The sequence below is a fragment of the Macrobrachium rosenbergii genome, chromosome 13 (assembly GCF_040412425.1).
Source record: "Macrobrachium rosenbergii isolate ZJJX-2024 chromosome 13, ASM4041242v1, whole genome shotgun sequence".
In the NCBI taxonomy this organism is placed as follows: domain Eukaryota; kingdom Metazoa; phylum Arthropoda; class Malacostraca; order Decapoda; family Palaemonidae; genus Macrobrachium; species Macrobrachium rosenbergii.
Window position 1 is genome coordinate 35,379,619 of NC_089753.1, and position 27,991 is coordinate 35,407,609.

A 27,991-nucleotide genomic window follows, 5' to 3' on the forward strand; every position below is an offset into this window, starting at 1 on the left:
CCTCTACTGAACATTAGACTACTTATTTCAAAGTGAGAGCAATGCATATTCTTACCTATATGAATTTTTATTGGAAATAAAAAAAGTCACACACACACACACACACACACACATATATATATATATATATATATATATATATATATATATATATGTATATATATATATATATATAAAAACAATCCACATGCCTTTACCACGCAAGGGAACCCAGATTCGACTCCTGAGCAACGACTGGAGAGATGTATATATATATATATATATATATATATATATATATATATATATATATATATATATATATATATATATATATACACACACACACACACACACACACAATAGCATTCTATTGATTCATTACCACATAATCATGTTATATCTAAAACTCCGAGCGAGCCCAAAAATGAGTTCACCTTTTAATCCCTCGACCAATCTCTATTCAAGTATCTTCGGAGGTCACTGATCTACAGTACATTACTGTTTGGCACGACGGCCCTAAATGTCTGGAACCCCTAATTTTGATATTCGGACACTTCATAATATCGCAGATTGCCGTTAAAGGGCGTGGTGGACTGAATAGCCCATGGCAGCTTCTGTACGCCTATAATTATATACACGCCAGAGAGCTGCATGATGGTCGTTGGTTTAGAAGAAAGGCAAATTCAACGATTCATACTTGCTGAGGTAACCAAGATTAGCACACGCCATCAGCACTCGATGGCGCCAATCATCATCTGTAAACAAACTTCATTTCACTGCGGTGATTAGTACGCATTCAGTTGTTTATGGCAGTCAGCCAAGGATGTTTACTTCAAAATCAAGCACATTCAACAAAACGTCGGCAGGTGGTTGACGATTTCTGAGAGCTAGTGGTAGCCACCATGGCAGCTATGCGAAAATGGTGCTTCTTTCGGACCCCCAGGCACGAGTTGAATCAAGCAAGCTCAGTCGTTATCTGGTCGTCTTGGTGTAAGAGTGACGAGGGTTATTTGTGAAACATAAAAGATCTTTGTGAGATTTAATTGCGCCTATATATATACTTAATATTCAATCGTTCACGATCAGTTGACTCCATGGGTCTCATGGCAGATTGCAGCTGGCACCTGACTCATAAGATCTGTTGCAAGTTTCAGTAACTCATTATTCCTATTTTATCTTTATTTGGGAAAATCAGCGTCAGAAAATGCGTCGTATATTGGAAAACAAGAAAACCACAGCAACGGACAGTGAACAAGGAAACCGCCCTATAAACCAAAAATTAAGCGCGATAGTCATTAGTGACCGAACTACTTAATGAGCTGTTTATTACGCTGTGCATGACTTGGCTGTCATAACATATCGAAATTTTACTTTTAAAGTGTATCGTTTTCGGTTTCTAAATCTCATTGTATGATAATAAGTCGATTCCTAATTTTCTGGGTACCGATTATTTGATTTTCGAGGTCCTGAAACTCGTCACAGAACTCCTATTTCAGGAGGCGGGACAGCTGTTGCAGGAGGCAGCCTGACAGCTGTTACCCGGCGTATTAAACAGCAGTGGTACTTAGTCTCATTTGCTATATGGCGTTGTTCACTCGAATAAGAAATATTCTTATACAGCCGCAAGTGAAAATTTAAATAAAAATCCAAAATGTAAAGGTACTGAAATGGAAATTCTCTTGAAGATTTCCACATCAAATTTCATTAGGCAAGAATATCAGTTTTATTCACCAAGAAAATCTCGTCGCCTACAGTTCATGGTTAATATGAAAGTTTAAAAGAATTTGTATTAGAGCTGAATGATTTCCAATATATCATGATCTGACTTCTTTGAGGCGTAAGTAACAGCCGATGTCTTCACACCCAAGACTTAAAAATAGAAGCATTGAACCCCTGTTGTTAAATGGGATTATGACGTCATGGCTGCTGTTATCTCACTCACACAGCTACGCGCTGTCTCATTCAGAATATATTAGGCGTCTTCCGTTGACAAAATGAGAGGTGAAGTAATCAGTAAGGAATCTATTTCAAGAATTTTTGCAATGGAAATAAAAAAGTATTGACATTCCCCTCTCTTAATGGCTTTCCATTATTCGTAAAAATACCAACTAAAAATGAGTACTGTACTCAATGATTGTTTCATTATTTTGTACGTCGTTTGAATTTCAGTGCTCGAATGAATGTTGTTGTTAGTTACGACGTAAAAAAAGCGAGTTTTATAGGTAAAATATCTTTCACACAGACATTCCTAATTATACACGCAAAGCATTTCATACTCATTTAGATTTACAAGACGAAACAAGACTGACTAATAATAAAAATTACGAAAACGGACTCGAATCACGAAGAGGAAGAAGAAGAAGAACTAGGCCGTTGCGGAGCTGCAGACGAATTTCTAGTTTGGCTGGAGTGAATCAGTGATGGATATCAGCCGCCTCAAAAGTGTAATTCTGCCGTTAAGCGGAGCTCTCATATTATCAGGGGTAGCCGGGACATTATACTACTTCCTGACTAAGAAGGTAAGTGGCTGAATGGTTAATGACAAAGTTCGTTTCAGCGAATTGTTGAGTTGGTTTCTGCGAATTTTTTTTCTCCCTTTTTTTGTTGACCCAGTGATTGCTTACGGTGGGCCTGAAAATTGGGTGCCGTTGCGCAAAGGGGGATTTGATCTGTGGGCCTTTTAAGTTATAAAAGCCCATCTGTTGTCTTATTAAGTTCAGATAGGACGAGTTTAAACCTTACCTGTCTGGGTATTAGAGGCTTAGAGATCGGTTTTGGAACACTTGGAATAATTCCAAGAAAAAGTTGCTTTATTGCCGTAATACTTTGAAGTTTTTCCAAATACACAAGCCGATTCTCTGACATTTCATTTTATTTTTAATGCATTTTTGACCAATAGCCTGTTGTTTCCCAACCCCTTGATATAGGCTAGGCTATGTCACAATTATGGGGTGACCCCATTGGGAAACCAGTTCATTTGAAGGTAGGGGTGAAAAACAGAAGCAATTAGAATGTATCAAAGGAATGGTGTAAAATGCATAAATCACAATAAAAGGGGCTTAAAATATATAGCCTATATTTCATGCGTATAGCCTAAGTCTAGACAAACCTATTAAGTATCGATCACAAAACACTTCAGGCTATTTATCACAAAGATATAATAAATCCAGTTTCAGAGAGATATCCTCACCCTATTTTCTCCACCTAAGTATAAGTCGTACCTGGTGTGGGGTCTTCACTGTACTTGGACTTCTCCCTACCAGCGTTGCCGCCTTGACCGCACACAGTGTGGGTAAACGACTAATCGTCAGTGTTGCCATTGCAATTGCATTCACATAATTTGCCTCTGTAATTGTCAAAGTTGACTATCAGTAGGAGATGGATGTTCAGTTCGACTTTATAAATTTTTATTCATCTTTAAACTTTTATTATTTAAGTATTAAATAAAAATATTGTATTCTGTATATATTTTATTTGTGGTGTTTTTTTTTATTATCAAGCTTAATTACCAAAATTTAAAGCAGTGTTATAGAGTGTGTTTTTCTTTTTACAAAGAAAGATGTAGTCGTAGTCAGTGTAGCCGAAGAGAGATGTCAGATATGGCTATTTGACCACATTATCAGACAAAAATCCACAAAGCAGCAACACTGCTCCCCGCCTAACCTGACCAGGAGTGACATTAATCATGAAAGTGAAGTACAGGAAAGCCGTCCAAACCTAACCATGCATACTGGGCTTTAGCTGATAAGGGGAAATGCTTCTGTATATCCCCCTTATCACTGCATAATCTTAAGCTTCTCCTTAATTTAAATTTGAGAGGTACTGATAGAAGATTCACTTCTTCCCTCTGCCCCAATCAGTGCATCTTTTACTGTTTCTGTTCAGTTTGGGCAAAGCATGATAGGACACAGGATGGAAAGTAAATTTTTTTATGAATGCATTATACCCTTATCAGGCGCAAATTTGAATCTCATAGTGATGAAACTGGCCACAAATTTTTTTTGCTGATTCTTGCTCGAGGGGCAGGCTATCTTCGCTCATTTTGAATAGCAATCAAAATCCACCTTAATACAATACTGTAATTATAATCATCATCATCATTAATGGTTTTAAATCAAGTTTTTTACCTTATGGGGTAAGGCTTGCAACAAGCAATATTCCTACATCTTTTGTAATTTACACTTGTATAACTGACATTTTCCCTTCCATTTCGAATGTTCACTTTTAGGAAGTCAGCCTTATTTTTCAGTGCATGGACACTGCATCCCTCATTAAAGTCTTCATTTGTAATATGATCTAATATATTCCAGTCTAGAACCACACCTCAAAATGTCTGCCATTTTCTTTGTAACTGTATAGTTTCATTTCAGCTAGATAGAGCAGTGTGGTCCGTATACTCATGTTACAGATTGTTTTATTTGTTTACTATGGAATTTATACATACAGTACTTCTAGCGGTGTCATTAAAGCCATCATTGCAGTTGCTTAGTGGATACGTTGCTGATTGCAATTGAATTATGGGATATATCTGCGAGATCATAGTATTATAACTTACTGTTCCATATGATAAAGTAATTTTCAGTCTAAATACCTCTTTACTCATCTTTCAAGACCAAGCCTGCATATGTCACATTAAAATTATGTATAGTTTTCTTTGCACCAGTGACAAGTTTCAATTTAAGATGAAGTTAACATTTTGTAATTAGAATATTTTCGTTCCAGGATGATGAGGAGGAGGCTATCCTTAAGGGCCGGGCAACCCAGTGGACAATGGCAGAAGTCCAAGTACCCAGTGATGCTGTTGGGCTTGTCATCGGAAGGCAAGGTTCCAATGTAAAGCTCATTCAGGAACGAACGAACACAAAGATCAATTTCTCAGATGAAGGTGAGTTTTTCAAAATGTACAGTAATCCTTAATTTATCCAGAACTCAATATTATCTGACGCACCCAGACTAGGGACCAAGGCCCCAAAGATATACTATATAGTATATATAAACTTTTAAAAAAATGTGAAAAAACTGCTCTCAGATGGTTGGTAATGCTGCGTGGCCACAGGAAAATGTTGGTAACGCTGCTTTCACTCAGAGAGACTGAGAAAGGGTTTTGGAGGTGGGGGAGGCCTCGAGAAGTTTCCAAGGTTGGGATGTGGGTCACATGGCTAGGCACCATGGGAGAGGAGGAGCAGTAAGGCTGTGCAGAGGAACTCACTTAGAGAAGGGGTTGTTATGGAAGTGGTGGTGGAGCTTTGGAGCAGTTTCCCTGGCTGGCAAGGGCTGGAGTTGCAGGGTTGGATGGGTGAAGAGGGCTAGATACTGTAGAAGTCTGACTTGATAGAGCTTGTTTTGTGTTATGCTTATGATTTTTTATTTATAATTTATGCTGTTCTCATTTATATTTTTACTGTATTTTCTCATTGTTTGTTTTTACAACCCAAAAGGTAAATGCAATCATGTGCATAGGGTATGAGAGAGAGAGAGAGAGAGAGAGAGAGAACAGCGGCTGAAATGAAATATCAACAGTGATAAAATATTCTCTTGTGTACTGTTATGATATGTATGATAAGTCAACTAAATTTGTAATGAAATAATGTACAGTATATAAAGCAAAGCCAAAAATAAAAATGGCAAATGTGATGCCACGCTAAGAAACATGTGGAGACGGTAACGTCAGCATTGATGAAATTCCACATGCAGATGTAGACCCACACGCACACATACAAGTAAAGCTTCTGTGATGATATGAGGTGGAATGAAAAATTATTAATTTCAGTAAAACAAAATGATAAACTACTTTTTAGTAGTGTTCTTAAAATGAATTTGCTTTGGACAGTTGTCATTAAGAAATGATGTACCATATGTACTAGATATGTAAAAACAAGGTGTTCTATACAAATAGTTACCATGATAGTCGTTACTCACCGAATTAATTTCATTTTTGTAGATTTTACTAGGCTAGGCTTTCAAACAAGATTAACTAACTTAATGGCATATGTAACAATTCATAGCCATCTCTTATAGGGTAATTGACAACCACATACCAAAGAGCTAACATAAATAACATCGAATATGACGTAAACAAAAGAATCGGGAAGAAGCAGTTTTATGATTTTGAGGGATTTTACTTTAACAAGGTAGGTTAGTTACCTAAAGTACGTTAGTTTACCTAAAGTATGTTAGTTTACCTAAAGTATGTTAGTGTACCTTACCTTTCTAAACCCATGTTACACTATATATGAAAAAATAAAAATAGTTCCCATAATATATTCGTTTCTTTTAGCAACAAAAAATTCTCCTAATTCTTTCGCTAAGCTCAATCAGTTGATTCTGAGAACGTAAATATTAGTCGTTGCTATGCCCGAAGATTGGTTTTTATATGATAGAACATGATAATAATACAGTATAAGTGGATTCAGTAAATAAAGTATCAGTTTCATTACCATTACCATTACCTTTACCTTTATCTTAAATACAGCTTTAATAACCCGTTTGACCTCTTATGCAAATAGTTCACACACACACTTGTATCTCATGTATGGTAATACAATATGGTGGCAACTGATAAGAAAGTTGTATAAAAATATATTACAGTAATGGTTATTAAACCATGGTAGGTTGTGGGTAAACACAGGTGGGCTACATACCTACTGAATTGTCTCATTTACGAGAGAGAGAAAAAGAAAAGGTTATTTTTTAAACGAACCATACCTTTCCATTGTATAGCTTTTACTTCCATGCCAGCGGTAGTTAAAGCTATATACATTACTGTAATGGAGATTTAAGTATTTAAAAAATAAATCTTAAGTATTTATATATTTTTTCGAAGTATTTATGCAGTATATTTTGTTATAAATTTGGGGAAAAAAAGGAAGATAATTGCCATTTGCATGAAGTTTGCAGTTTGAAGTTTGGTGCTTGTTTATAAGCATCTTGAGCATTTCCAATTATGTGGTATTGACAAGGTTAGGTGAGGAAGGGTATGGAGTTGCCCTTGAATACCCCTAGATTTTTTTACTCACCTCTTTCCAGATTTTGCCATTGTCTGTTGGGCACTTGGCTCTGTTAATCTGCATTATTGAAAGATTACTTATAATGGAGAGAGTCATTTTCCCCCCACAAAAAATTTTTTTTAGGGTTGATGTACTGCTACCAAAATTCCTATAGTATAGGCATGCTTTCTTTATCTGTTATATAGACAAGTTTTTGACGTGACATAAACATTGGTGTGTTCTCTTCAAGGTTTTAGAGAGGAACTCCAGATGCAACAGTGTCATATACTAGTGAACAATCTTTTCTGCATGTTAATCAAAATATTCTACCCTTTACATACAGTAAGTGTAAGGAGGTCCTGTGAAGCGAATAATCAAGTGTCAAATATTTTTTCATTGGAACTGCTGTGAATGTACGTACATGGTGGTGTATAATCTATCAGTGTTTTATATATAAAAGGCACTACACAGCAACAAGCGAGTCAGTAACCTTATTTTGTGTTTGCTTTCCATTGCAGCAAATAAAATGTAACCAAAGTTACCTTGTTTTGGGAATGATCTGGGTTGCTTTTTAATGTAAATGTCCTTGTCAGTTTGTACTCTTGGTTAATTATCTACATCTTCATTTCAGAGGTGGAAGGACATCGTATATGTACAATCAGAGGTTCGGAAGACAATGTGACTTTAGCTCAAAAGTTGGTTATAAAAGCCATTACAGATCAGCCAGTTATAGAAACAGAAGAGATGTTTGTGCCTATTGTAAGTCTGCATACCTTTCATTCTGTTGGCCCTTTAAACCTTGTTAAGACCTGTTATGACTTAACCAGGCTCCTTAGTCCTGTAGTAAGTTTAGCCTACAAGATTAACTTTGCTTCCATTGATTTTCAATCCTTTCCACTCCGTTCAATATTTCCTTGGTTTAATAATCTCTCCAGCCTCTTCTACTGGTAGAATGTTATTACAGTATCTGGCTTTATTGAATTGTTCACCTCAATCACAAATTTTGTTATAGGTTTTTAGTGGGAACATGATTTTTACTAGGGATGCGTTTCAGACCTTGACTCAGGGTCTAGTGGGGTGCGAGAGCCCATTTAAAAGTACGTATAAGCATTCAAAGCTCCCTTGAATTTAGTTGTTTTTGGCTGTTATATTAAACCAGAGTTCTCTCTCCCAACATGCTCAACTATTTTAAGTTGTCATGCTGTCTACATTCAATATGCTTATCTGTGTAACTAAATGTTTTTGTATTTCTTCATATGCAAGTTTGTCTATTTTACTGAGGATTCATGTGCTTTTAACAGTTACTAGATTTATCTTTATCTTATATATTCTGTTCTTATCATTTATTCTTTTTAATATGCTTTCAAGTGTGACATTATCGTCATGGAGTAGAACAGAATGTCCAGAAAATTTATTGTTGAAGCTATTTTTAGTTATTTTGTTAAGTTTTGTTGCAGTGCTTGTGCCTTGTAATAATTCTGCCCTTTTAATTGTATAGGTTTATGAGTAAAAGTAGCGAGAAATTCTTTCTACAATAACAATAGTTTTTATACTAATCCATCAGTTATAATTACCTTTACTCTCTGTGAATGGGCCCAGTCACACTGGCTTGAAGAGCTGACAGAAGAAAAAATCTTGACCATAAGCCAGTGCTTCTCATTCATTTGTGCCAGTTCCATTTGGAGTAAAGAAAACTCTGGAGATTGATTAATGTGTTGGTATAAAACAGGGTTTGTTTCAAAGCATTGTTATATTAAACAATTAATCACAATTTAAGAGCAAGGACAAAGTAGAACTTCTGAAGAGTGGAGTAGATCTGGTTGCAACAACAGAAGAGATGGTGACCTTAGAAAGCTAGGTAGATTCTGTAAGTAACAAGTGCAATAGAAGATGTAGCCCCTGATAGTAAATGCACCAAGCATCAGATCCTAGAAAACCTAGTCTAAGAAATAAAAGCAAAAACAGAGCACAGTAACAATGGCTGTCCAAGCAAAAAATACAAACTGAATTTCAAGTAAAAGAACTTATGAATATGAATATGTTGGCAGCCAAGCACAAAAAGGAATAACAAAACTCAGATCATCTAAAGGGGTAAAATAATTCACAAAGTAAGCTATTCAGAATATTGTTGAATTTGAAAAAGCACCGAAGAATGCAGTGAATAACACTGCATGATAATGAGTCTTTGTAAATCATGGAAAGCACAGCGCTGTGCAGAGGACTCAGCTCACCACCCATGGAAAGTGAACTAGGCACGTATGGTAGGACTTTTTTTTACTTTCAGTACTTCAGGTAAGTGAGACTGGATCCATTTCACACCTAGTAAAGGCTGATAATGATTAATGTATTCATATAACAATTTGTACCCAGTAACAGTCGTATATAGACTTTTTACCTTGATTAATTTGCCTATCATCCCAGAATCCTTAAATTTGTTATGCAAAAGTTCAGTTTAGAGATTTTATCCTTGGGGTTTACCTGACAGGCAGCAGTAGGACGCATCATAGGGAGGAACGGAGAAACCATCAGAGCTGTGACGCGCACCAGTGGTGCCAAAGTGACAGTGGAAAGGGAAGATGAGCAGTTGCAGTCTCCTACTTGCCCAGGTTAGTATCACCATAAACCACAAGCAGTATCAGCATATTGTCTGTATCTTACTGAAAGTAAATTATTTAAATTGCAGAATGCTACTTTTAAAACTACTGAAAATTGGAGAGGAATTTTTATTAAGTAACGTTAATATTTTTGTTTTATAGATTTTCAGTTTACTCTAGTTTATGAAATGCACCTTTTCTTGATAAGCATTTGTCATATGGGTATGCATGAATTCATTCCAAGGTTATTCTCAGGGAGACAAAGTTCTGCAAAATGAGGTTGCTGACATTTTGTTTTTTAGATTAAGATACAGGATATAAAGGAAAAATGTAACATGATATAAAAGAAAAATGTAACTGTTGCTTGTTAAATTGCATTTGGTACTCCTTTATTCATTGTGCATGCAAGAATTAGGTTTAGTACTAGATTGTTTGTTATGACAGGGTTTCAGCTGGTGCTGGGATTTTGGTAAAAGCTTTCATGTTAACGAAGGTTCACTCTTACATTGCGTACATTTGGAACACTTGAGTAGGTTACTAGGACATTGTAACCAGTTTAAAATGCTGTGGTGAAAGGTAGCAGTCTCATAAGGTTTTATGATTCTACACCTCAAATGATATATTTTTGTCTGTCAAATTTGGTACAACTGCAGAGGTGCTTGATATAATTTGAGTTTTTAAACATTGACTACTTGGGCACAAAATTAGAAAAGACTCCATAACAGAGTATGGTTTTTATACACAATGTAAACTTTAAAAAATTTAATATTTTTTGAATATTTTCTTTTAACTTTTATGTGATATACATTTTAATCTTCCAAAACGCTATTAGAGAAGGAGAGGCTGAAAGTTAATTTCAATTTGAGTTGTTTCATGCAAAACCTATGTTCTAAGGCCTTCTAATTATGGACACTTCAGTCAACATTTTGATTTCAGTACTTAGGTTACTGCAGGCTTGTCCAGGAGGCCACATGCAGTGGTTCAAATAGCTAAATCTACTAAAAGTTAATGAAAAGATCAATAGATGACTAGAGGGGCTCTCATAACTGTTTATTTAGTTGATACCAGTTCTTCATTCCAGTATTTAAAGTATTTGATGTACTTGACTATCCCTGTTTGGAAAACACGTGTTGCTTAACACGTGGATTCATTCAGACTAGTAGGATGTTAGGCAAATATTGTACATAGTGCTATACAGAACAGGTCTGTTTGATGATCTGCTACGTTTCATAGTTCACACAATGTACACATTAATATTTTGTGTCATATTATATATAATATGAAGTATATGATGTGTATCATTAGTAGCTACATAGCCAGTGCGGCCTGGGGTTTCTTATGTATCGGCAGTATCTTTCAGTGGTTGCAAATTATCCTGCATTTTTAAAAGGTTATACTGTATGAAATACAGTGTAATATGAAGATAAGAAGTATTGTGAAAGTATTGTACTGTATTTTGTACAGGCAGTGTAGTAGAGAACAGCAATAGATGTGTGTGGATAACCCCTTATTTTATGAGTAAAATTTGTTAGCATTTAGGTTTTGAGATACAGAATGCCTTCTTATGCTGTTGGCTGATTGATATACTTCAACTCTACAATAATCATATGCAGTAGGATGTTCAGCAATGCATATGCACTCTTATATTTGAAATGCTTCTCCCTGAAAAAAATTAGTACAGCTAGAGGCAATGCAACATTTTTTTTAGTTGCCATTTAACCCCCAGCAGCAATGCTTTTTTTTTTTTTTTTTTAGTTTTCATTTGTTTCCTTTTCTCTTCCCAAAGTTCTCTTGCAATAACTTTGACCATTCTATGGGAAAATCTGTGTGCGATTCCTGTGAGAGTAGAAAAATTATTTGACAGTCTGGGTGAACTATTTTATAGTTTTGGCTATTTCTATACCTTTGCTGCAAAGCTTGGATTTCTGTTCCTACATCAGTTCTCCCTGAATGTTAGGAAATGAGTCTACCTCTTCATGTGTCCTTCATGCCTGAGCTAGCGAAGGCATTAGGTTGACTGCCCCATCAGCCTAAAAATCAGCCTGTGGGTTGCCACTTGCAGTTTGCTATGTGATGTACACTATAGATGGTATTAAGGATTCTTTGAACCGTCCCTTTAGCTCAGTCTGCGTTGCTTCCTGCCCTTGACTTTTTTCTTTTGATCTCCTCATTTTTGGTAACTTATTTTCATTGTTGCTTCAAGTTTCAGTTCTCACTTAAAAAATCCTTTCAATGAACACTATAAAAGCTTAGAAATTTAACTCTGTGGCTTCAGTAAAATTCTTCATATAACTTTATGTTTCTGTATATAGCTCATTAAAACAGCCCAGTTTTAAACAACTTATGGATTTGCATGATTTAAAACAATGTTAAATTAGTTAATTTTGATGTTAGGGCTTGGATCAGGCTTATGGTATGGTAGCTGGGATCCCCACACTGCATATTTTTTGGTACATTTGATATTGATTGTAGAGGTTTTTGTGTTGTTAGTACATTACAGTTCTCATTTAAATGTTCAGACTTTTTTTGTCAAATATTAATTGATGGCATTGTAAAAAATGTATGTATAGAAGTGAATTAATGTATACATGGATTTTAAAGATTTTTACTTTTATTCCTTAACCAGTTTCATTTGTACTGATTTAGTTTTTGTAACCATATTTTATTGAAACTTGCATTACAGTCAGCTTAGAAATTTTCAGCACAGATCAGTGATAACATAAGCTTGCTCTCATTGAGTGTCATATGTTATTGAAGATTTAATAACAATGTCATTACTACACGACTATTTTAGTTATACTTTACACTTCTCCACCATTAATCATGTATTGTATGTCTTTTTTAAAATGTTTAGTAAACACACATTTTATATTCTCAGTGTTTTACATTATTAATTTTTTGTTTCATTTCATTTAGCATGCAGCCTGCACATAAGGTACACAAATTGAGAACACTGTTGTAGTGTTGTATATCTTTTGCATGATTTATATCTTTATTGTTTTTGTATGGATGGTATGCAGATGATATGAGGAGAATTATTCTTAAGGGAAGCAAAGAGCAGATTGAAGCAGCAAAGACACAGCTTTTGATTAAGGTAAAGTAATACTGTGATGTTGATCTTTGCTCTTTCATGCGTTTGGTCACTCCTTCCATTTCTGTGATGTCCTCTTGTACAGCTACCTCTTGTTTATTGTTTCTTAAGGAACTGTATATTCACTTTAATAATGCTGGTGTCTGTACTTTCTTAAAGTTTTAATGGTGTATGTATCACTTTGCATACTAATGCTTTATACTTCTTTTAGTCTAATTTGTGATTGTGTATACTAACAGTGTGTGTTGTGCTATGAGAAGTCCTTTAATTTTGTCACCCCTTATGCAGTCTATGTAGTCTTTTGTCCTAAGCTTCAAACAAGGTTTCTGTGTCAGAGAGTGACATACCAGCAAACTCTTCTGTCCTTGCTTACTCATATTATTATCCCCTTATGATATGGTTTGTGATTAACAAAGCTTAGTTTTGTCTTGTATCATTTGTATCAATGAACTATAGTGTTATGCTCAGGTAATTTACTATATTAGTAAATTAATACTCTCAGACATAAATAAGACTTACGCTGTACTTCTCTGTTCAGTTTAGATTTAAAGGATCTAGTCTAATGAAAAAGTTAAATTTTCCATACAAATTTAGATATAGCCCAAATTCGTGGTCTTGAAATGTCCCAAACAGTGTCCAACAGTCTGAAGGAGAATAGCAGCAGTCTTGTGTACCCCCCTTCCTCTGACCCACAGGCTCACAGCAACCAACCTGAAAAATACATATAAAACACAAAAGAAACATTGGAGCTATACCTGGTAGTACCATATAAAAATTTTCTAAAAAAGATACAAATAATACTTAAGAGAAACATCGCTGCCAACAGGCTGCTGGGAAGACTGTTGCCACCATCACTAATTCATTTATCACAGAGGTGAAATAAGGTGAAAGGATGAAATTTGAGTTAAATGGAAGAGATGATTGAATGGTTTATGCTTTTTTAAGGGAATTATAAGCTGTTGTCAGCATTACAACACAAGCAGTGAGATAGATGGCTGTTGTGGACCTGTAGATCTCTGGGACACATGGACATGGCTGCTGCCACTTTTGTTCTGTCTTTTGGACAGGGAACTGCAATGTCTGGGACATTCAAAGGTCTTGAATGTTGGCTATATTTGAGTAACGAGTTTGTGGTGCAACAGATTTGGATACACTGGTATCCAAATCAGGGGCCTTGCCTCCCTATAAGCAACAAAATGTAATAAGTAACGATTACCCAAGACCCAGTAGTATAGACTACATGATAACCCAAAGCTAACATGTAGAAATCTCTCTTATTTTTTCTGCCCTCTTAAGTAGCATTATTTCATTATAAGATTTGAGGATAATCTTGTAAGGTGTTAAATTCATTAATGAATTCAACCATACAGGTAGGAATAATAAAGTATAAAAAAGTACCATATGTGTAAGCGTATATGTGCACTTTGTACTTCAATTTGGCATATCGACAATAAAAATGTAATAAACTTTCAATCCAAATTTTCTTGTGGGTGTGCAGTGGTTCTTAAAGTTGTATTAACAGCAAATACTGTATTGTTATTTATTTGGTGTAGCATACAAAAATGTACAAAATCCTTAGACAATCCAAAATATGTTGGGGTATTGTACATCTTTGGTTGAAACCTGGGGTAAATATGTGATGCAATATATTTACTAATATGAATAATAATGATATTTCATATATCAGTAAATGTAGTACAATGATTGCATACACAAGGTTTCAACCAGTGATATACAATATCCTAAGCTCAAGTTATGATGTGTGTTGTATGGTGTAAGGATTTTGCAGATTTTTGTGAGTCATCCCAGTATATAACAGTATACCTGTAATATATTTTTGATAAACCTTGCACACTTACACACACTCACCAAAGACTTAGGTGACATGTTGACTAGATTTTTCATGTGATGATGGTAAAATGTGAGAAGATGCTGTATAAAATCAGCAAACAAATGATTGCATGCTCACATGCATTGCATATTGTGCTTTTTTATTATTATATATAAACATGTATTGTTGAATCTGTTACTGCATTCAGCAGCTTGCAAAAATTGTCATTATGGGTACAGTATATACCTAAATGGACATGTCATTTTGATAAAAGCTATGTCAACAAAACTCAGAACATTTCAGCTTACTTCCTCCCAACAGTTGTAACCTTAAAAGATATTGTACTTATTTTGTTCCCACCTAATCCAAATATAAAACATATTTGTACTGTCGGGTTACAATCCATCATCTTTTATGTAGGAGTATCTCTCAGCACAAACTGGATTAGGTCATTGAAACTTGGCAACAAGGTAGCTAAGTGGTGGTAGGTGGTCAATTGAGGAACCTGTTGTCATCAGGCTGCACTCTGATTAACCAAGTTGAAACTTCTGTCCTCTTTTTTAGTGTATGTACAATCTTTGTGTGTTTGTTCAACATGGGTTTGAACAGGAAAAGTGAACAAGGGAAGGTGTGAAGGACGTAAGTGGGTGTTTGGCCACCTTATGTCCTTGGCGTTAGTGTATTTCTGTCAGAACAAATGACAAATTTTTAAAGTATTGTTATTTGTATTTTTCCTATGTATACAAACCAGAGTTTTTTATCATAATTATACCTCAGTCACGCTGCTTAATCCCTGATGCTGCAGGAAAAAATGCTGGATGATAGCAGGTGAGTGGAGGTTCCTCCTACTTATTCACCTTCCACAATTTAACAACCTTAATACCAACCTTCGATTGCCAATTCCATCTCACGCTGAGGAATACTCCTAAATAATGGCTCTTGTTTGTGTACATAGAAAAAATTCAAATTACCTAAAAAATTTGTGACTGTTTCACAACATCCCTCATTGAAGATAGCCTTGGTACATATGTACTGAGCAAAGTGAGCCATATTTTGTGGACGGTGTTGACTGAATTTCTCCCTATCCTCTAACTTTCCAGTCTTAGTAGATTAGCAAGTTGAAAGGTTCCCTTTTACACCAATAAGTGGTAATAAGTAGTATCAAGTAGCTAAATTTGTTAGATTTTAGATGAGGTAATCACCCAGCAATTAAACTTTCCAGGGGAGATCCTCACCTATTCTGAGAAGCCTTTCACGTGAGTCACTTAAGTCCTCTGGATAAGCTTCCACAAGGAACCTTTTGGAACTTGTTTTCCTGTTAGGCATTTGCATTATCCAGACTTTTGAAGGAATCACGTGGAATTTCAGCAGAATTAACTTGACCTATGGGTTGCTAATTGCTGAGGTCATTTGCTCATGAGTTGATGACAGATCCTTGGCTTCTGGTAGGAAGGACACTAGTAGCACTTGGTTATTCCTGTTCTGGTGACTTATAGTAGATAAAGAAGATGAGAATTTCCTTCTTTTTTTCAGTAAGAGAGCTCTTTATGGATATTAAAAAGTCATTTTGCAGTGTTATAGTTTCATCTCCTGTACACAGAGAGACAGCAGATGTCTGAAGATTCTAGTCGATATCTAGTATTTTTGTTTGAGAGGTATTACTTGAATTCATTCTTAGTACAACCAATAGTTGTGGATAAGTGGTTGATCAGTTAATCAGCATCATCATCATCTTTTACTTCCCAAATTTTAAATACATCAGTATCAGGGATTGTGACACCTTTCAATGTGTACGTGTACCAGAAAAATGACTATTGAAATAGCTAATCAAATCAAATCACATGTATGAGAAAATTTGTCCCAGTGCTTGGGCTTGTCCCTAAATTTCATAATCCATCCACCCATCCATCCATCTATATGAGAATTGCATGGTATTAACACAAATGGAGACCATAATATGAATAGAGTACACATTTTTTTGTGATGATGATTGCTGATGAGATGAAATGTTTAGCTGAAGAGCCTATAAGTTAATGTCTTCTCTAATTGTTCATTTGGCTTAGATAAAATCAAGAGGTGTGTAATTTATAAGAACGTATGGCATTTAAATTTTTGTGATTCATGGACATGAAACTATTCTGAGAAGTGTCCATGTAACCCTTCTGAATGCTATATATATTTGGTCTCTAGACAGTTAGAGAATGGTAGTATTTAACAGATTATCAGAATGTTTGGTCAGTTAGCCACTTTTCTGTACACATATGTCCACCATTAAGTGGAGATTTAGATATAAGTGAGAGATTTGTCAGTGAAGAGGAAATGTTCATTAATGTTTATCATTCAAATGTTGGTGTATTATGTACAGTATATGAATAAACAGAACCTATGATAGTTATATGTTTCACAGGTGGCTGAGGAAGAAGAAATGCGCCAACAGATTCAGAAATCTGCCATGAATATGTCTTTAAGGGCAAGAGGAAGGCAGAATGCACATGACAGTGATGATAGTCAAGTAAGCATATTCACGATTATGTTCCGCTAAGACAGATGCCAATTTTATCAGTCTTGTAGGCAAAGTTGGTTGCCCTGGAAATTTTACTGTGTACTGTGAGATGGTTTTGAATTTTAATAGTTAGAGAGCTGCAGTATACCATTGAAATAAAAGATTGTTATAAGAAATTTTAATATCTTTTTTACCATTCTAGTGGTGGAATGTAAACACTATACAGTATCGAGATTCAAAGAAAATATTTTGACATTTTGTAAAGCATAACAAATGTTTTGTAGGAAGTGATGGGACATTGCATAATTTTCATAAACAGACATTAGTAGATACCGTAAATATTTCAGTGTTCTATCAACTTGTGTAAGGATTTTGATAAGTGAACTTATATGCCTTGTAGGTTTAATTTTTAGTAAACCAGTGTGTTTATTCAAGTAAAACTAGCCCTCTAGCAGATTGACAGTTACTTTGAATTTGCACACTATGTAACCACCAATTTGGTAAATTGATTTGAGTATGGAAAAATGTTTGTACTTGAAATTCACCTTACATGGCGTGTAACTTAATGTTGGAAATTTCTATATCAATTCCACAATTGGCTAATGAAGAACTAAAATAGTTTTAGCCATTTGAGTTTATTTCTGTCATTTGTGTTGGTCACTATGTTTTCAAGATTCTTGCCCTTCTGTTGCCAAAATTGACATTAGTAAAATACAGTACAGTACTTCGCTCCTTTGTTAGATTCTGTGATTTTCAACCCAACTTTCTCATGGTTATCAAATTGCAGCTTCCTGTTATAAAACTGTAATGGTAATACTGTCATTTTTCTGTTTTAGCCCCCATCCATGAGCAGCTCATTACACCAAGAATCTCTAGCTGCAACAACCAGTGACCGTTTCATTGAGGCTTATGTGTCTGCAGTGGATTCAGCTGCCCACTTTTGGCTCCAGGTAATTTCATGATGGTTTAGAATTGTTCTTTGAAGTCTCTTAATGTAATAGATATAAACACTTCAAGTTTTACTTTTATATTCTGTGTGGTGTACTTGACAACTGCGGTCACTGAACTCGCATGTCATTAACTTGTTCTCAGGAAATCACTAGAAACATAAATTCAAGAAGTAAGATTTGCACAGATTTTTCCTTGAAGCATTTTTTTTACATATTTCCCCGGTGGCAGAGTTTTGCAACATTGTACTGACTGATCGTATGTACTCCCATGACCATTGTTTAGAAATTAGTTAGTTAATACTCTTTTGCAATTTCTGTGTAATGTCACCATTGTTTTTGCCAATGGCAACTATCTGTATTTAAAAATGAACTTTATTATTAGCCTCATTTCCGGATTCACAGACCTCACTCAGAGAATATATTCTTAAATGAGAGGTGAAAATTGGTGCAAGGTCAAGTTAAATTGCTGGATGTCTAAGCAGAAATGACCAGAGAGAAAAGATGATAAATAAAAGACAGGAAGCAATGCAGCTGTTTCCAAAGTGATGCTACAAAGATCCAGATTTACCATATACAATACAATATGCAAGTCAAGGCATGCCAAAAGTGACGCCCCTTTACAGGAATTGAGAAATACCAGTACTTGAGATAACATTTTCTGTATTGTGTACTTTATTCTTAAACTTTAATTAACTTCCTGTATACTGTACAGTTATCTAGCTTCTGTGATGGGTATTTATGGGTTAGTTGTGAAATTGGTGCTCTTCACTCTTTTCTATCCTGTATACATTTTACCTAAATTCTAATCAACTGTGTCTGTTCATCATCCCAAATTTAGTTGATTACCATTGTGTGTTTGGCAAATATTTGGGCATAATTACAGTGTATTAAATTGCAATCAAAGCTAATTCATTATAAGTTTGAAACACTAGTGTTCATTGCTATACCAACTTTAAATTAGTATACAAATTTAAGTCGTTGTAATTTTGAGTTTTCTATCACTTGTAAAGAGTGCAAAGTTACAAGAATGCTTGTATAGATATAAACAAATCATGAACATTAAATAGTATAAAAATTTTTTCTTGAAGATTTTCATTATTTGGAATCAGTATAATTATCTGTACTGACCATTTTATATTTTATCCTTTTTTTTTGTTAGCAGTCATCATCTTCATACTTTTGTATTCTCCTATTCACCTATACAGAACCCTCATATTTGGCTGCATGTTTTTTAATCTTACAGATTTGCCTTTTAAGAATCTTGTACCATTTCTTGCTATTCATTGATAGCAGTTAGCTTCAAAATAATTGGTTTTATTTAAACAGGTTGTTGGTTCTCGTTCCATTCAGCTAGACAAATTAGTAATTGACATGACAGAGTACTATGATTCTGCTGAAAATAGAGAATTGCACGAATTAGAAAAGGTAAGAATTTGAAAAAAATATATTTAAGACTTCCTTTTCATTATTACAGTATACTTAGTATTTGGTGATATTCAAGTTGATGAAAATTACTATTTAGAATGTTTGGATGTTCATAAAGAACTTGTACTTTCTCTATATTCATATGAAGATATAAACCATTATTTTGCCAAATGCCAAAATTTGTAAGTTGAGCACAACATTTTAAGATGTAAATTACTTTGTCAGTGGTGTGAAGTGGTTTTGTAACTGACTTTGAGACTACTACTTACAGTTGCCGAATTGGGGTATTTTCATATGGTTTCCACTTGAGCAAAACCTACTCAGTTGCTGGATCTATCCATTAACAAGTGTATTATACCATCATTTTAGTTCATATGATTGATTCCTTTTATTTCTTCATTAATCATATGTCATTTTCATATTGGTTACACTAGTTTGTCTGTTGTGGCAGCCATCAATGCAAATATAAAGAAATTTGTGAGTGGTTTTAACCTGTCTGGTAATTGGAATCATCCACATAATATATGACCAACCTTCATGTAAAATGCAATATATTAGCAGTAACAGTAATGCCCAAGATTCAATTGAAAATTTTTATTAGATGCAAATTCTTTGAAGTTTTGTTAGAGGAGTAAAATCTAAGTAATTTCATACCTTTATAAGAACAAACCCTTCCAGCCCTGTGAGATGTGAGATTTGAGATTATGAGCTTACTGGTCTGATTTATTTATTAACTATATATTGTTTTTATTTGCTTTATTGTACCATTATCATGATAAATATTTCAACATGTACCATGTTATGTCATTTTAATCCAGGTTTTGGTAGGATGCTCTTAACCCTATATAGTATCCTCTCTGAAATGAGTGCGGGTTGTGGACAGTTGGGTAAAGTATAAGAAGGAAAGTTTCCTTGCCAGTAGGATTGCAGAGGGCATATGCCCTTAAGGATTGAGTTTAGTACTGTTGGCCCTTGGTTTACACCAAATTCTCCTCATACGAATTCAAAACGTGCTTGGAAAATGTTTGGAAAAATTTCAAGAAGCTCTTCACAAAAAAACTCTGTTATAAACTTGAAGAGCTTCATTTAAGATAATTTAAAGAAAAGAAGATTCATATTAATGTTCTAACTTCCTTATTTGTGACCCTAAATTTTCACATTCTTTTTAAAAAAGTTCTATAAGCAAATAATAAACCAAGAACATCGCTTGTTTTCCAAGTCCACATCAAACAGTGAATGATGTTCATATGCCGTTCAGTGAGTTTGTTTAGCCAAGGCATAGTTCAGAGATCTTGCAGAAGGAGAGAGAGAGAGAATGACTAGCTTATTGTCAGTCATTCCTCCAATAGAAAGATGGACATTTTTTGTAGCCAGACAATTTTACATGAATAAGTTAGGAAATTGCATGAAATATTTCTGATGTAAAATTGTACAGTTTTTAAAACAAAATCCCATTAAGCACAGGCTAAACTGAGCACATCAGATTTGTATAACTCTGACCAAAAAATTTTTTTTATGAAAAAAGGTGAATTTGCCATGCAAGGTTGCCTCTTTTTTTTTGTGTGTTTTCTAGCCAAGGAGAGGAAATCAGTTTGTTCTGAAGAATTGTAATTGATCAAATATTGTGAAGTGATTCAGTTCTCACTGAGCTTTTGTATGAATCCTTGAAGTGTACCATGCTGTTGGTTCTCACACTATAGACACCCTGTAGGGGGGTAGTGCCGTCAGTGCACCTCATGCAGTGCAATGTAGGCACTACTTAAGGTTCTTTGCCGTGTCCCTTCGGCTCCTATCTGCAACTGCTTTCATCTCCATCTTAATATACACCCTCTCCTAACAACTGACTCATAGTGCAACTGCGAGGTTTTCCTCATTACACCTTTCAAACTTTTCACTGTCAATTTCTGTTTCAGCGCTGAATGGCCTTAGGTGCCCCAGTGCTTGGCATGTGTGCCTAACATTTATAAATCAATCACACTAAAGACAGTCTTTGCTTTGGCCTTTACCATCCTCAAAAGGGGTCAGCAAGATTCACATGCTGTAAAGGAGTCAAGCATGCTATGGGCTGGAATTCCATTGAGTTGTCAGTTGCAGCAGCCAGGATCTTTCCACAACACCATTCTTTTGCTTTATACTCCAGGCATGAAGACACCTTCCTATTAAGAGAAGTTTGCCTTTACCTCAGGAGCACCAGAGATTCCAGAAGTGACACTTCTAGCATGTTTCTTTTAACAGGTTTCAGGAAGTGGGACCTTGCTATGAGTGCTATTGTACATCTGGTACCAGGAGTTCCAGTAAGCACCTGTTAATCTATACATAAGGGATTTATGCAAAAATTTCTAATTATATATTCTCACTTTTGTGAGCCAGGTGACACCTGCTCTTTGCAAGTGCCTAATTTTACTTTATTGGGCTCTTCTCCTCATATTCCTCTTGTACTGATCAGAGATTTGGACCCCTTACTTGAGCTAGTCCCCAAGATCTCTCCATAGATTCTGCAGGCTACAGTCAGCATTCTGACACATTCAGCAGCTTGAAACTCTCCTGAAATGTAAATTATAGGTTTTTTGGTGAACCATCGGATTTTCATAAATGAAATAATTTTTTCATATAAACCCATTATGTATGTCACAAAAGCCTTCCTCTCACCCTCACTGACCCGACAGCTTAATACAGAATACACTAAAAGTGAGACAGTTATATGACATGGATCTGAGGTGGTACTTGAGCATTACTACTGCTTTTCTTTTGTCTGTTAGACAAGAGACAGACATGTCTGGGACATGTGAAGACCATGAATGTGGCTGTATGAGTGATGGGTCTGCATGAAGAAATAATTTTTATTCTTAAAAAGGGTTTGGTTCCTTTTCAGGTTAAAGAAGGGGACATCGTTGCTGCCCGGTTTCCCCACGACTATTCCTGGTACAGAGGTCAAGTTTGCAGTTACGAACACAATGACCTTGACCCATCGAAGAGTATAGCCACAATTTATTATGTTGACTTTGGAGATACTGAACCCATTTCCATGGAAAATGTCTGTGAACTAAGAACACACTACCTCAAATTGAACTTTCAAGCAGTTGAATGTTATTTAGCAAATATAGATCCTGAGTAAGTATGGTAAAGAGTGACATGTGAATGTTAAACTTCTTGATATTTTCTAATTTCTGAAATTATTCTGCTGAACTGAGGTTACTTACCACTGAATGTGTTATTTAGTCTTAAATTCTGTCGGCTTCAATTGATTTTTTCATGAGATGTCCCATTAGATGTGGACTTTCATCATGTCTTGCTTGAAATTTGCGCAGTAGTATATCTAATTTACTATTTACTATCATAAATTATACACTATTTTAAAATTAGCCATGTCAAAGAAATTTTATGAAAGTTAACCGATTATTATATATGTGGTCCCACTTGAAATAAATAACAATTTTGTAATTTTTGTAATATAGTATAATTAGGCTTACATTACAGAACTTATGCAATTATAGCCAACAATCTCTCTCTCTCTCTCTCTCTCTCTCTCTCTCTCTCTCTCTCTCTCTCTCTCTCTCTCTCTCTCTCTCTCTCTCTCTCTCTCTCACAGTATTGATACTGTGATTTAATTATGTAACAAGATATTTTACTATATATTTCAAATCCTAACAGAAGACTTAGGTTTTGACTTCTAATGTTTAATTTTTATGTATTCATTGTAATCATCAGAGGTGCTTGTAAATTTGTACATTTCTTTGAGTGTTACAGGTGTCAAATTGAGGTTATTACTGTAATAAGCTGGGATGATGTAAGCTTGATGATTACAATATTTGCCAGTATAAATTATTAAATCAAAGCAGTTGAGACTAAATCCATATAAAAATCACTGGTATACCCTTTAGCCAAACAGCTTATCCATCCTATGCTATAACTAATACTGTTGATGAATGTTTTGCAAATGAAAAGTTAATTGATGAAGGCTGTAAAGTTTCCCAATTTTTCATTTCATCTGACATTTATTTACAAAAAGGAAGGAATTTTGAATTACTTTAAAAATAGGGAAATATTTTAATGAATTGTATTGAAAACTGTGAATGGACTCAATCATGCGTATTTATTTATTGCTCTTCAGGAGTGTAAAGGGAGACGAAGCAGCTGATGCATTTGAAGAATTAACATATGCAGCACAGTGGAAAATAGTAATGGTGAAGGTTCTTGGATATAGACAAGTGGAGGACAAAACTATTCCATGCGTCCAGGTTATCGACACCAATGGACCAACGGTGAGTACCTTCCAAAAGACCAGTCTGTTTGTGTATTTTTTTTGGTAAAACTAGAGGTACAATTTTTAAAAAACAAAACTTTTTATACAAACTTATTATTTGTAGTGCCCATTTTGTTGATCAAAATATCTCGGAAAGAAGAAGAGTGACTGCAGTAGATGAGTGCTGCCGGTGCATGATCATATCTGTCATTTCCCAGCATTTTCTTTGTCATCTTGTATGTGGGCATAGTCGGGCAGCAAGTCTTCTCTAATACACACTCACCCGTTGTGTTTGTGCAGTAAATTTGAACAACATTTTTCCAGAAGGTTTAAAAGCAAGGCTAACATTGTGGCATGGTCACTATGTTCAAGGAAGTAGTGTCCTCTGGTATGTTCACTAGAGAAGCAGTGATGATAGGCTCTTGCTTTTGGATGTCCCAGTAAGCTGATAGAAACCTGTATGGTTACAGTGTTACACACTAAAAAGACTAACCTCAGACTACTTGAATGGGCAGAGTGAATGCTTCAGTCTTTGTGTATTGTATATTTTCATCACATAAACGTCATTCAAGAGACACCTAAAAAATCTATGGATACCTGTTGGATAAAGTCCCCAATGAAGGATAGCCACCAACTATATCTAAAGGCATTGCCCCCAGGATCAAAACCAACTGGGCAGTTGCCTCTAGAAAAAAAAAACCCAAGCAGGATGTCCAAAGAAGAAACTTTAGGAAGCAGCTGCGCAGCCTTCATGAAACAAGATTGTCTCAGAGCAGTAGAAAACGACTGATCAGGGTCAGTTAATTCAGGGAGTGTAAAATTAATTCATCATTTTGTGACCTGCAGCATGCACTTGAGAACCAACTCTTTAATGCACTACCTGCTCTGCCACAGTAGTAACCATAGAATGTTGCATTATTCATTATTTGCCTATTCTTTTTTATTTTGAACTAAAGATGGTAATAAAGTATAAAAAACAACCAAAATGCATCCTTGAACTAAAGGTGAAGTATCTAACTTTGAATAAAGGACAAATACTCTCAGAGCTATGCCATTTAGAGAGAGAAACCATCAGGAAAATTGAAAAGACAAGCTGTAAAGTTGACACCGCTGAGGCGTCAGTTACCTTTAACAAAGCAAGTTTGAGGGAGGTTCTTGTACCAAAATGTAATTATAATGATGATAATAATAATAATAATAATAATAACAATTATTATTATTATTATTATGTATTTTAAGAACACCAAATTATTTTTGTCTAGGCTTAATATGCCAAGGCATAGAATCTACCATGATTATAAAAACAGTTGTGAGGTTTTTTGTAAAATCATATTGCTATATTTTAGGAAGCCTAAATATGTTGTAGGGTCATTTTAACGATCTGAAAGAACCCTTAGTCAGCTGTAATTTCTGCAGGATAGTCATTATTATAATTAATTATATATGTGAGAATATTGCCATAAGTTTTGCCATTTCAGGATGTCGATGTAGCAGAGGAGTTGGTAAGCAGAGGATTAGCACAATATTACTCCAGTACATCTTAACCCTGGAGAGTGAGGCTCTTGTGATTTATGACAAGATGTACATCATTTTTAGCTTTAATTTCATTGTTGCCCATTTTCTGATTTGTGAGTGGTAGTACTTATTGCTAAAGAATATTTTTGCTACAATGTTTCAGGTTTATGTTATGTCATCATCTAAGGAGAAAGATATCTTTGTGCATAATGCATTTTCAAATATTTAAAATTGTATACAAAAGAGTACTGTAGTTGTCACTGACACTGTCCCCAGGTGAGAGAGAGTGATTTTAACGTAAAATTTTCACTCCGTCCAGCTTCAAACGTGATTGTCCAGTAACTGTTATTTGCATATATTTTTATATATTATATGTCAGAAGTTAATTTTTTTTCGTTAAATCTCTTTGATGTTATTTTATTTTTATGCGTTCACATAATGCTGTTGTAACAAGATAGAAGTAAAAGGCCCCTATATTGTTAGTACAGTAATAGCTTTATAACTTGCAAGCCAAGGTTAATGGAAGGTAATTTTATTTTATTAAATAAGAATTTGCAAATGCCTCTTAAAGTTAATTGTGAAGAATTTTGAAATTCACCATGGTTCTGTTCATTAAGTCAGTGTGTTGGCGTACATTACTTCAGTTTTCCTGTACTAGCGTTGACAAGACCTTGCAGTTAGTGGACTGTTTTCATTTGGTTGGCTGTGTCTTAAGTCATTGCAGGTATATAGAAGGCTTTCCTTCAGATTTATACCTTTAAGGTAAGTTTTGGCCAATGTATTTATCATGTAGTGAGAAATGCTGTTTTGCCCTCTGATTTAGTTTACTTAGGATTATTTTAAAGTCAGCCAGTACCTGGTATAAATGAGTAAGTAGGATTGGTTTTGTTCGTTTACAATAGGAACATGATAAATTATATTATGTAGGATAAGGTACAGATTCTATAACTAGGTATTTAAGTACTCTCTGCTTTAAGATGTATTTTTTGAGATGAAAAGTGGAGTTCTTTTGAGTATCTTAACTCTACTGCAGTTAAAATACATTTATTGATATTTCTTCATAGATTGTACTATGTAGGTATCTTTGTTTACTGTGAGTAGCAAATTCTATTTCATCTGCACTAAATCACTGAAAAGCCACTCTTTCATAGCGTGGCATACAACAATTTATAATTTCTTGCAAGTATCTCACTCTAATTTTAGGCACTGTAACATACTTTACTAATTGTATGTGTATCATATTGTGAATAGGTCACCAGATAATTTATACTGTATTCATGCTTAGGTTTCTGGGTAGCAGTGTTCCGACTGCCAGTTTTGAGTTCATGCATCATTCAGTACATTATGACTTTTCGTAATGACATGTTATTTGGAGTCAAGACAAGTATACAGATCTTACCAACCTGAAGTCAGTGTCCACTTCATAGGTTAATGCAGCTTTATATACAGTTTGTTTAAAGAAAAAGATATATACATTTTGATAGTTTAGCATTTATAGTCGAGTCCAAAAGATTCTATCCAGGTTTTATAAGTAATCTTGGTGAAGTGACCATTAACATTTCAGGTGTCTGGTTCAGTTATTAAGATAACTAATTTTTTTTTTTTTCCCATTCACATAGGGTTTACTTGAAAGAATTAATTATGAGCTCACAATTTTTCATTTCTAGAAGTTCTCAACCTATAAGACATACATTGTAGATGTAAGGTAAAACTAACTGAATTGTGAAATGTAAAATAAAAAAATAAAAAAATTGTTTTGTAGTATTCTGTAGGGCCTAGAATCATGCTGTTCATCTTGTCACCTGCACAACATTTCACAATTTACAGAAGTTCTCGCAGCTCCATAAACGATATGAGAAATTTTACTCCTGAGCCTTAATTCAAATACAAATACTCAGTTTTTTCAAGGGATTCTTTATGGAAATGTGTTAATGACATAAAAGTGTTAGATTTTGTGAAAAAGAAATCTGCAGTTTGTTTCAGAAAAGCATAACTTTAATTATTTGTAATTTATTTATAATTACAGTACCTTATGTAGATTGTATTATGCCAACATTGGTTTCTCCAGCTTCTTCATTTCTAATATGGGTTTCCCACCTTAATTATGAATCTTAAGTATTTTGTAGTAACATCTCTTCAAAATCACCATTTTCTTTGAAGATATGTCACTTATTCATATAGCAGTACCAACATTATACACCCCTCATAGTATTGATTTTGTAATGCCTAAGGTTTTGACTGAAAATTTTCAGACTAGTGAAATAAAGTGTAGTTGCTAAAGTAATACAGGGCTATTTAGCACAGCCGTGCTGCATTCCAATTTAGCTACCATACATTGAAGCAGATATTTATAGGGATTATCCTTAGATGAAAATACTGGAGTTTTAGTGTTTTGTGAGGTCACAGGAATGTATTTTTTGCTAATTATATACTGGCAAAGGAGAGATCTGATTTGTCTCCAAGGGATTGATGGTTCAAAATGAGTGAAGTGTTTAATTGAATTAAATTACCTAAAAGAAAAAGAGTAGGTCTGGCTGGTTGCATTTGTCTCAATTAAATTTTAGCACCAGCAACAGTTTTGTTCCTTGTTGTCTGAACTATTATTCCATAATTTAAGCTGCAAGGAAATACAAAATCTTGCAAGTTTAGGATTGTCTGTCAGGTTAGTATAACTGTCATCTGTCTTTTTTTAATATCTTGCCTATACGGTCACAGGGAATAGTATACATGTTTGAAATATTACTATACATTATTCCTTTCTTAAGCAGATTTAAAGACAATGTTTACCTCGTACTGGTAATATTAAGACTTGCAGGGCTTTTGTTGACATTAAAGTGTAAATAAATATGTCAAATGTTGGTTTTGCTTGTT

The 27,991-nt window shown here is 34.8% G+C and overlaps 1 protein-coding gene across 1 annotated transcript; it reads left to right on the forward strand.

Moving 5' to 3' along the window:
* The first annotated feature begins 777 nt into the window (after window positions 1–777).
* LOC136845174 (tudor and KH domain-containing protein homolog) lies at window positions 778–27,978 on the forward strand. Its single transcript, XM_067115146.1, has 12 exons — window positions 778–1,014; window positions 2,267–2,501; window positions 4,705–4,867; window positions 7,600–7,727; window positions 9,454–9,574; window positions 12,583–12,656; window positions 16,892–16,996; window positions 17,824–17,937; window positions 19,264–19,362; window positions 22,235–22,473; window positions 23,474–23,624; window positions 25,084–27,978. The coding sequence occupies exons 2-12, from the start codon at window positions 2,403–2,405 to the stop codon at window positions 25,147–25,149; spliced, it is 1,359 nt and encodes a 452-aa protein (XP_066971247.1). The 5' UTR covers window positions 778–1,014; window positions 2,267–2,402; the 3' UTR covers window positions 25,150–27,978.
* Window positions 27,979–27,991: the final 13 nt, after the last annotated feature.